This window comes from Vombatus ursinus, unplaced genomic scaffold (assembly GCF_900497805.2).
Source record: "Vombatus ursinus unplaced genomic scaffold, bare-nosed wombat genome assembly UNPS02013240.1, whole genome shotgun sequence".
NCBI classification, from domain to species: domain Eukaryota; kingdom Metazoa; phylum Chordata; class Mammalia; order Diprotodontia; family Vombatidae; genus Vombatus; species Vombatus ursinus.
This window is the reverse complement of record NW_020953018.1, coordinates 10,198-21,425: the sequence shown is the minus strand read 5'-3', so window position 1 is coordinate 21,425 and position 11,228 is coordinate 10,198. Positions and strand designations below refer to the sequence as shown.

Below are 11,228 nucleotides of genomic sequence, written 5' to 3'. Positions count from 1 at the left end.
AGGGGAATATAAACATTGGAATGTTCTTCCCAGCACTGACTCTCCTGCCTTGTACAATCACAGATTCATAGATCTTGAGCTAGAAGGGGGCCTCAGAGTGCCCCCATCTAGTCTAAGCCCCTCGCTTTATAGATGAGGAAATCGAGAACACCAAAGGTATTCATAGCCACACAGGTAGTAAGCGTCAGAAGCAGGCTGTGAACCCTGGTCTTGTGACTCCATAGCCAGAGCTCTTTCCACTTGTACCATGATGACTGGGGACTGCCTGTCTCAAGTGCTCTGTTCTGTTCTGAGTGTTCCTGCGGAGAAACATTGGGTCTCTAGTCGCAATATGGGGGAGGGAACAGAATCCCTGAGTTCTACCCATTGTGACAACTCTTGTCTCACAAGTCACCATCCATACCTACCATCTGGGATGAAGCTGTAGGGAGCCTAGCCTAGAAAAGGGAACCTCCATGAGTCACCTTTCCTCACCCCCTCAAAAACATAAGGGGGCTTCTAGAAACCAAGGCTTATTGACAGGTCCAGAAAGGTAGGTCTGGTTTATGGTAGAGGAATGGGGCTAGCCCGGGAGCTCAGTGGGGGAAAAACAGGAAACTGAATGTAAGGAGGGTTTAGGAGTACACTGTTGGCCGTTTCCTAGCCTTTATTGGTTGTTCCTTCCCTGAACCCCCCAGCATATATTCTTTCACTCTTTGCTCACTGATGGGTACTTTGGTCAGGGGCACATCAGTAAGTGGTCCTAGTACTATGGCCACTGGAGCAAAGGATCATCGACAAAGTCATACCCAGACCCAGCTTCAGGTGCCCAACCGTCTGATCCATGAGAAGTCACCTTACCTACTACAACATGCCTACAACCCTGTGGACTGGTGAGAGCTCCTATCACTTCCTCTCCTCAAATCCCCACAATTCCCCTCATCCCACCCCATGTGTGGATGAAGGACTCACTTTGAGCTTCTTCTACCCCTCAATCCTCAATCTTTCTTCCTCTCTCTTTTATCCAAAGGACTGGTGAGGGACTCCCCTCCTTCACCTGTCCCCACCAGCACATATACCCTTCTCCCTCCTTGCTTGTCCCATTACTCCCACCTCCACAGAGGGTAGGAGAAAGTCAGCCCATCTCCCTGTTGCCCCAACAATGTCTATCTTTTCTACATTCTCCCACAACTCATAATCATTCCCACTCCCACCCCCCATGAACCATTGAATGATACCTCCTCTACCTGAAGCCCAAGATTCATTGTCTCTTTCTCCAATTTGTCTCTAGGTTCCCATGGGGACAAGAAGCTTTTGATAAAGCCAAAAATGAAAACAAGCCAATTTTTCTTTCAGGTAATATCCTTCCCCATCCTACCCTTTAGACAGGACTAGGAAATGGTCAACTTTAGACTCTAGAGTGGAGGGTGATTACTATACGAAGATGTTCCTTAGGATAAGTTGCCCCGATGAGTCACTGGTTTGAGCCAGCCAGCTGGGAGGACTTCAACCTTCTATCCTGTCCAGTGGGACTATAGTTAGCTGCCAACGCAGACTATACTTGACTCTCCCACGTGACAATCCATGATTGATTCTCTTAGATTATTCTTATCTAAGCTCTTGCTACCCACCAACCCTGGCCAGAACTCATCAATTCCTCCACCTTGGCTCCTCGTGGCTTCCATTGATCCCTCTAACCAATCGCCAGTGGGCCTTTACAATGCCTCTACATTTCTGACCATTCCACTACATTCCCCACCCCAGGTAGAATGGAAGATGCTCAAAGGCATAGACTGTTTCATTATCTCTAGCACCTAGTAGAGTCTGGCATATAACAAGTGCTTAATAAACATTGAATTGGATTGACTGTGGTCCAATGTGACTAGCCCTTATTGACTATCCTCTCTGGTCAGTCCTCACTGATCTCCCTATTACAACTTTATAGGGGGATCTGGTCAATCCCCTTCTGGACAGCCCTTAATGACCACTGCCACACATACATACACTGTCTGGTCATGGGTCTAGTTGGCTATTCAACTTGTCACTGGTGTCATGTGATGGAGGAAGAATCATTTCGGAATAAGGAGATCGGACACATACTCAGCGAGGACTTTGTGAGTGTGAAGGTGGATCGAGAAGAGCGTCCTGATGTGGACAAAGTATACATGACCTTTGTGCAGGTGAGAGGCCTATGAGTGGGTCTCTTGAGAGGCCAGGAGGCTGCTAAAGGCTGCCCCCTAATTCTCTGCTCATCCACTTCCCCAGGCCACCAGCAGTGGTGGGGGCTGGCCCATGAATGTGTGGCTGACCCCTGACCTCCAACCATTTGTAGGGGGGACATATTTCCCCCCTGAGGATGGACTAACACGTGTTGGTTTCCGAACTGTCCTCCTGAGGATCCGTGATCAGGTAGACACATGATACATGTAGGATAGAGGGTTGCAGGTGGGGGAGGGCTGTGAAGGTAGAAAAAAGAGTGTGATTGGATGGGTTGGATGGGTGCATGTAGGGAAGGTGAGAGACAGATAGAATGGCACAAGATGGGTTTTGAGAGGGAGGATATGGAAAAAGTTTGACATAGAAAAAAGGGGAGGGTTGTGGGAAGAGTTTCCTGTGCTCCACATAACTATTCCCGGGATTCCTTCCCAAACAGTGGAAACAAAACAAGGCAATGCTATTAGAAAACAGTCAACGGGTCACCGCCTCCCTGTTGGCCAGGTCCGAGATCACTGTGGGCGACCGAGAGCTGCCCCCCTCTGCCTTAGTAACCAGCCAGCGATGTTTCCAGCAGCTAGAAGAGGTCTATGATGAAGAGCATGGCGGTTTTGCAGAGGCCCCCAAATTTCCCACGCCTGGTCAGTGGTTCCTGTTCCCTTCCCCCTATACTTGACATTTATTCATCTCCTGTTCTCCCCAAGATGTTCATTGGCCCACTTCTGTGCCCATCCTACGTCCCATTGGGCCCTCCAACCATAAGGGATCTTGGGTTTCTTTTTAACTGAGCCCAAACTCTCATCTCTGAGCCCCCTCTCCCTGCAGTGATCTTAGGCTTCCTGTTTTCTTATTGGGTCACTCATCGAATGACCTCTGATGGTTTTCGAGCCCAGCAAATGGCCATGCACTCACTGAAGATGATGGCAAATGGAGGCATCCGGGACCATGTGGGACAGGTGAGAAGAAGCAGATTGGGCAGGGCTGAGTGTATCAAGTGGGCTTGGTCATGTTTTGAACCCTAACACCTTTCTTGGGGTTAGGGTTTTCACCGCTACTCCACTGACCGTCAGTGGCACATCCCTCACTTTGAGAAGATGCTCTATGACCAGGCCCAGCTGGCAGTAGCCTACATACAGGCCTTCCAGGTAACCCCTGACATCCTATTCCCATGGATATCAAGGTCATTTCTGATTTCAATCATGCCCAGAGACTTCCAGGTGACCCATGACTTAACCTGCCTCATGCACCAGATGTTGAGGCAAAGTTTGAATCTTTTGAATAGCTCAGTGGCCCTCCCCCATTTCCCAAGGCCATCCAGGTCACCTCAATCTTCAGTCTCTTGAACAGTCCCCTGCAGGTCTCTTTAAAGGGATACCAAAGCCATGATCTCTTCCTTTTGACTTCTGTGAATTTTCCCTGCCTTCCCCAAGATATCAACACCTCCCTCTTCCCTCTCCCCATCCCCACTCTGTAGATTACTGGAGATGAATTATTTTCTGATGTTGCCAAAGGCATCCTACAGTATGTGAGCCAGAACTTGAGCCACCCGGTGAGTGGACATGGGAGGGTATGGGATAGGGCAAAGGAAGCCTCTTCTGCCCTGTTCCTAGACACAGATTTGTAACAGAACCCACACCCCTCCATCTCCCCATAGTCTGGAGGCTTCTACAGTGCAGAGGATGCAGATTCTGTGCCTGAGGGGGAGGTGAAGCCCAAGGAAGGAGCCTATTACCTGTGGACAGTGGATGAAATCAAAGACCTACTTCCAGAGCCTGTGGAAGGCACCACTGAGCCATTGACTCTTGGTCAACTCTTCATGAAGCATTATGGGGTTACAGAGACAGGCAACATCGGAGGCATCCAGGTGAAGGCCCTAGGGTGTGTGTGTAAACATACAAATGAGGCAATGCATGCCCAATGTGGGCATAACTTAGGGAACTACAGAGAAGGTCACAGGTGAGATTATAGATGACATCAGTAAGGGATGGCCATAATGGAAGACCCATGAGAGAGGCCACGAAAGGGTACCACTGAGAGAGACCCTGAGTGGACAGGGATGAAATGGCCATGATGAGGGAATCCCTGGAGGGCACAAGTAAATGTGACCATGAGAACACAAGTAAAAGAAAGTCATAGGGGCATAAGTGAGAGGACTCCAGAGGGGCACAGGTAAATGAGGTCATGGAGAAACAGGTGGAAGGACCATGGGGACACAGGTAAAAGGAGTTCATGGTGGGCACAGGTAAGGAGACCATTGAGGGTGCAGATGTGGTAGGTAATAGGGGACACAGGCAAGGGAATTGTGAAGGATACAATTGAGAGGGCCATAGGTGAAGGTACTTTGCCATGCTTTGTCTCTAGGCCCTTCAAGGAGATCTCTAAATACCAAGGCATGTAGGTCTAGAGTCCAAGTCAACGTAAGGATGATACAGGTTGGGACAACAGGGTCCTTTTCTCCCCTGACTCCAAAGACAGAGCCATGATGAGATGCCCACCCTCACCCCCAATTTGGCAGCTTCCATGGTGTAGAGGGAACAAATTCTATACCTGATGGACAGGGAGATGAAGTTCAGGGAGAGAGCCGAGATGAAGTTCAGGGAGAGAGCCAAACCTAGGGACAACAGGCAGGATCCAAAAGTCCCAAATTCCAAGGCGTGTTGATAGACCTAGAGTCTTATTAATGGGGATACTATCCCAAGCCTGACGTGTGTGTCCCTTAGGACCCCCATGGAGAACTGGAGGGCCAGAATGTGCTGACAGTGAGGTACTCAATGGATCTCACTGCTGCTCGATTTGGCCTGGAAGCGGAGACTGTGCGGAAGCTGCTAGATACTGGGCGTGAGAAACTCAAACAGATCCGAAAACGTCGATCTCAGCCCCGACTGGACATCAAGATGCTTGCTGCCTGGAATGGTGGGGGATGGGTTGGGGTTGGGGGGTGGGGAGGAGCAGTCTGCCAGATGCTGGCTACTTGGAATGGGGATAGCTTTTGATCACTTCACTCCATACACTAATACCAGAGAGAATGACTGAATCCCTGTGGCTTCCTTCCAGGGCAGGAAGGAGGAGCAGATAGAATGAGGGGATTAGAAATGGGCTGATGGGGCTGATGAGAAGGGCATAAATCATAGACTCATAGAATGTCAGAGCTAAAAGAGAACTACAGAGAATACCTCCTAGTCCAGCTCCCTCATTTTGCAGATGGGGACACAGAGACACAGAAAGAGGAACTATATAAACAATTACCGTTATCCTTCCACATCTCGGGGGGTGGGGTTAGGGGCACAGTGTCCTCCACAATCTGGAAAATATGCATAAATTTTTTTTCTCTTCATACCAAAGAAGGTCTGAATTTTTTATTTTCTTTTATGGGGTGTTTATAGTACCTTAGTGTAAAATTAGTATCTGGTCATAGGCTCTGTGCTGTCTGCTGGCCTTCACGTGTCCTCTGTGGCTTCCACAAAACTCCCCCAAAATTCCCATTTAATTTCTTACGCCAAGCCTCAATATATCGAAACTGCAATGGGCAAAGTTGCTATGCAGAAGGGATAACTGTAAAAAGTGTGGTAGAGTGGAAAGAATGTTGGATTTGGAAGTATGAGAACCTGGGTTTGATTCCCAGCTCTGCTACTACCCCATGTCACCTCTGCGTCTCAGTTTGCTTACTGATAAAATGAAGGCATTAGATAAGATGACTTCTGAGGTTCTTTCCAGTTTGAAATTTGTGATCCTTATGACTCCTTCACACACACACCCAAACCCCTACTTCTCTCTCTCATGTCTTTCTTCCTTTTCTTTTTCTCCTTTCAGGACTGATGGTATCTGGCTTTGCAGTAGCAGGGGCTGTGCTGGGCAAAGAAGAGCTGATCAACCAGGCCATTGATGGGGCCAAGTTTTTGAAGAGGCATCTCTTTGATGTCAGTAGTGGGAGACTTCTTCGGGGGTGCTATGCAGCCGTTGGGGGAACTGTGGAGCAGAGGTAAGGATCCAAACAGAGAAAGGCAGTAGGCAAGGTTTGGGTTCTCCACAGAGTGATGGGTAGGGGCAAAGTTTGGGGTAGAAGAGCAGCTCAGATGGGCAGTACTGAGAATTTGGGGAAGATTCCAAGAATCCAGAGGGGTTTGGAGGAACTCTACTTTCATCTGGTCTCCCTTTAGAGGATGGAAATACAGTTGGACATATTGGGAAAGGGAAGACACCTTAATATCTTCTCCACTTCCCCAAAGCAAGACAGAATGGTGTATACTCCCCCCTTAGGAATTGGGGCATGCTCTTCCTAGAGCAGAAGTTTTTAATCTGGGGTCCTAGGTTTCAGAGGGTTAATGACCTTGAGTGGGAAACAAAGATTACATCTTTATTTTCACCAATCTCTAAAATTTAGCATTTCCTTTCATTATGAATTATTTTTTAAAAAAAATTATTCTGAGAAAAGTCTGTAGACTTTACCAGATCATTAAAAGAGTCCATGACACAAAGTCAAGAACCTCTGCCCTTAAGCATGCTAATTGGCCATTCCCTCACAACCTTATTGTTCCCTTCCCTCTTTCTTATCTCCCTTGCCCATCTCCCATCTTCTCTCATCCCCCTAGTTCCTCACAGTTCTGGGGCTTTCTAGAAGACTACGCTTTTGTGATCCGGGGTTTGTTGGACTTGTATGAAGCCTCCAGGGAATCTGCATGGCTGGAATGGGCACTAAGGTTGCAGGAAATACAGGATAGACTGTTCTGGGACAGCCAAGGAGGAGGCTATTTCTGCAGCGAGGCTGAACTGGGGGGCAACCTTCCTCTTCGGCTCAAAGATGGTCAGTAAGGGGAAAGTGCAAGGGAAGTCAACCAGGAGAGCCCTAGGTGGAGTTCCCCTGGAAAGGCAGTGCCATATAGTAGAGAGAGCTTTAGACTTGGAGAGATCCAGATTGGTAGAGATCTGGATTGGAATCCCACCTCTGGTGACTAGGGAATCACTTAATCCCACCAAACCTCAGCTGTAAAGTGGGGATAATTCATAATTATATCAGTAGTCCTTGCTTCAGAGGATTGTTGGCAGTATTGAATAGAATAATATTTTCATAGGGTTTCAGAAACTTCCAAGCCCTTAATACACATTGGTCATTCCATTTATATGAGATTATAGCTACTAGAGGTGGCATGGTAGGATGGATAGGAGGTCATCCTAAAGTCAGAAAGACCCACTTCTGACCCAGCCTGACTTGGGGATCCTGGTCAGCCCCTGTCATGTAACATCTCGGTGCTCTAAGCAATGCTCTTAAGACTCTTAAATTGCAGAGAAGACACCAAATTACATACGTACAGGGAGTTTCCCCACCCCAGAGTCCCCTATACCAATAAATCACTAGCTTAGTCACTATTCTTAATATTATACCTAAATACACACACACACACATCATATGTATATATGTATGTGTGTATATGTATACACACATATATATTTCCTATAAGGTGAAAATATGTGTATATACATATATAATATACTTACATATATACACATAGTCCTATAAGAAGGTGGGAATATTTTCCTTGTGATTTCATATGTGGGGTTTGATTCCAGATTAGGGTATACACCTTTGAAAGAGATCAGAAGGCCACTCCTCATAGGCATACCCCTATCTCATCTCCCTTCTTTTCCCCTCTCAATGCCTTTGCCCCCAGACTCCCTGCAAATGGAGATACCAGGGAGGGGCCAGTTCCAGGTCCCTCTCCAGGGCTCCATGACAAGCCCTTTCTTCTTCCTTTCCACTCTCCCAGATCAGGATGGCTCAGAGCCCAGTGCTAACTCGGTGTCTGCCCACAACCTACTGCGGATTCATAGTTACACTGGCCGAAGGGACTGGATGGATAAGTGTGTCAAGCTGCTGACTGCCTTCTCTGATCGACTTCGGAGGGTCCCTGTGGCACTGCCAGAGATGGTCCGGGCTTTGAGCATCCAGCAGCAGACAATGAAGCAGGTATGGGTGGAGGTGGGATACTGAAAGTACGGAGATCTGGGAGTCAAGGTCAGAGGAGTTAGGGATTCCTTTGGGAGCCTCTAAGTCCAGGAAGCCCAGGAGGGAAGAAGTTGAGAGGGGCAGGGAGGAGCAAGCCCAAGAGACAAGCCTGGACCCCTCTCCTGTCTCGGAGACTTTCATGTATGCTTTTGCCTGCATCAGCACATGATTGCTTATGTATTTGCACATGTATGTATGTTATTGAGGTATGTGTACCTGTGTGCCTATGTGTGCAATTGTATGTTTTTGTATCTGCATCTGCATATGTCTACAAGCGTGTGTGTCTATGTGCATATACATGTCTATGGTTGTACCTGCACCCCATTTGTTTGTGAGTTTAAGATATGGGTATGTCTGCGTGTATCTGTGTGTATGCTCATAGCCATGGCTGTGATGGCCAGCAGCATTTTGGCTCTGCCCTAATTACCAAGGATTGCATTAGTTTATAATCACAGCAGCTGGTCCAGACTCTCCTCATTCTTGGCTTTCCTCCCCTTGCTTTAAGACACCTGGGATTCCTCTCTTGAGGGCTGACCCTCAGTGGGAAGGGGAGGGAAGGAGAACCACAGCCAGAGAACAAGGGAGTAGCAGTGTAGGAATTTCAAATGGGGCCTTGGGTCTTCAAGATCATCAGGTAATCCACCCCACACTCTCAACAGATTGTCATCTGCGGGAGCCCCCAGAGTCAAGACACCAAGGCTTTGGTCGACTGTGTCCACTCAATCTATATGCCCAACAAAGTAAGCCTGATATTCTCCTTTTCACCCCATTTTCCATTAAACTCCACCAGCTTAGCCATGGGAAACCTCATTCTCTGGTCCCATCAAGTTGTTGGGGTTTTTTTTGGGGGGGGGACCTATGGTCTCTCCACTATAGGGAACACATCATGAAGAAAAATTCCCTTTATCTATGCAGTTCAGCAGCTATTCTGCAATTTAGAATCTTAGAGAATGGCTTGGGATTCAGACAGGTTAGTTAAGTGACTTGCCCTGGGTCATAAAGCAAATGTGTGTCTGAGTCTGGATGTGAACCCAGTTCTTCCCCAAGTCCAGGGTCAGCTCTCTATCCACTAGACTTGATGCTTTTCATCAAACCTAGTAGGGGAGAAATAAGAAATAAACCTGAGATTACTGGTGAATAAATGAGTTGTTGCTCATTGAATTAATAATGGTTCCTCTGTGGGGATCTCCAGTGAATCCCTGCCCCTCTCTGGACCTCAGTTTCCTCATTTTTCCATTGAGATCATTGGACTAGGTCATCTCTAAGGTCCTTTTCCAGCTTTGAATCTCTGATCTTGTGATGAGGTGAGATGGAGAAAGGGGCTGAAACATGGACTAGCTGGGACCTATTCCCCCTAGCCAGCATCACCTGCTCCTTCTGAGCTCTGTCCCTCCTTACATCAGGTGCCACTGACTCACTCCAGAACCTCTCCTCCATCACCTGCTTTTCCTCTGTCCCAGGTGCTAGTCCTCTATGATGGAGAGCCTTCCAGCTTCCTTGCCCGACAGTTACCATTCCTCACCAGGCTTCAAAAGGTAGAAAGCCAAGCCACAGCTTACGTATGTGAAAATCAGGCTTATTCCTTGCCTGTCACAGAACCTGCTGAACTTCGAAAACTGTTGCTCCTGTGAATGACTGATCTCTGATCTTGGGCCCTTGGGGCTCTGGGAGGAGTCTTTGAGCATCCAATCTATAGATGAACCCAGAAGGAGAGGGCAGTCAAAAGTGAGGCACTGACTCAACAGGAGCCCTGCATCATCTATTAACCCATGGTGACCTCACAGGGTCATGGGTGATTCTCCCTCCTGATTCCTACCTATCCTACTAACCCTAAGGTGACTCCATGGACTCCATGGAATAAACCCCTGGGCCCCAACAGTTTTTTGCAGTGACCTTGGGGTCAACTTGGGGAACTCCTCTTGTGGGAAGAGGAGGAGGGAGGGGGTATTTTAAAATCCTAGTCCCTGCCCCTGAGAGTGCAAGAAGATTCCAAGTCCATTGACTCACCATCCCAACCCTTGGGGGTGAACCACTTGAGTTTACACTCCACACATTTACACTCCACACACTCACTCATCTACTCACCCTACTGGTGCTTCTTCCTCTTAAGATCCACCTCCTTTAGTTATCCATGCATCCATTCATCAAGTCACAGAACATCAAGGTGGAGAGGGACCCCAGAGGTCATAGAATTTAGAACTAGAAGGGACCTAGTCCATCCAAGCCTTCCAATGATATGGAATTCCCTAAGTTCCTGAGATAGCCCATTCCATTTGGGGACAACTCTGATTACTAGGAGGTTTTTCCTTCTATCAGGCAGAGATCTCCAATAACTCCTGCCCAGTGTCCTTAGTTCTGACCTCTAAAGCCACGTAAAACAAGTCTCTTGCATTCCTGTCTGATGCTTCTCAACACCTATTGTGACTACAAGTTGGGGGAAACAGAGGCTGGGTGGACAAAGCCAAGTCAAGCCCAGGGAGAAGGACAAGATCAGTAGAAGCAGGATGAGGACTCAGGTGTCTCATGTCCTGGATTTTATACTCTGGAAATTCTAAAAGAAAGATAGAGCCTAGGCACAGTGGCACAGTGCATGAAACACTCGTTTTGATGTCAGAAGATTTGTGTTCACATCTTCATTCCACCACTTATTTATTACCTGTGTGACCTTGGATAAGAACCCTAACCTCTCTCAGCTTTCTTTTCTTCATTTGTAAAACAAAGGGATTGGACTAGATTGGTCCCTTTCAGCTCCAAAGCTATATAATCCTATGCTCAAGGTGCCCAGGAAGGGAGGGGTTCATGGAAAAAGTATTTCTCCCTTGCAGCCTTCCCCCTACCACCACTATCACCACCACCACTACTACCACAAGACTGTTGGAGGCTCAGGCTGGGAAGGAAGAAGTGAAGAGAGGCTTCTTCTGTTTCAATTTCACATTAGAGCTGACTGGGGGTAGAAAGGAGATACTTGAGTGAGAATGACCTTAATCTTCTCCCTACTGGTGCAGAGCCTCTCTCCTTTTCACCCTTAGATTAC

General features: G+C 47.7%; 1 protein-coding gene across 1 annotated transcript; it reads left to right on the top strand.

Annotated features, from left to right (window-relative positions):
• The first annotated feature begins 348 nt into the window (after positions 1-348).
• Positions 349-9,825, top strand: LOC114040492 (spermatogenesis-associated protein 20-like). The gene is made up of 16 exons (XM_027858612.1): positions 349-532; positions 723-872; positions 1,271-1,335; positions 2,005-2,159; positions 2,245-2,388; positions 2,633-2,834; positions 3,019-3,149; positions 3,234-3,338; positions 3,668-3,742; positions 3,848-4,057; positions 4,914-5,106; positions 6,004-6,172; positions 6,783-6,994; positions 7,956-8,155; positions 8,854-8,934; positions 9,655-9,825. Exons 1-16 carry the CDS (start codon positions 456-458, stop codon positions 9,823-9,825), a joined length of 2,340 nt encoding a protein of 779 aa, XP_027714413.1. The 5' UTR covers positions 349-455.
• Positions 9,826-11,228: the final 1,403 nt, after the last annotated feature.

Bases quoted from the DNA above. Each gene is read 5' to 3' on its own strand.
- LOC114040492 (XM_027858612.1), top strand. From the start codon at position 456: ATGAGTCACCTTTCCTCACCCCCTCAAAAACATAAGGGGGCTTCTAGA. The intron at 2,835-3,018 runs GTCAGTGGTTCC...CTCTCCCTGCAG, and splicing joins CCCCAAATTTCCCACGCCTG to TGATCTTAGGCTTCCTGTTT. The intron at 3,743-3,847 runs GTGAGTGGACAT...ATCTCCCCATAG, and splicing joins GCCAGAACTTGAGCCACCCG to TCTGGAGGCTTCTACAGTGC.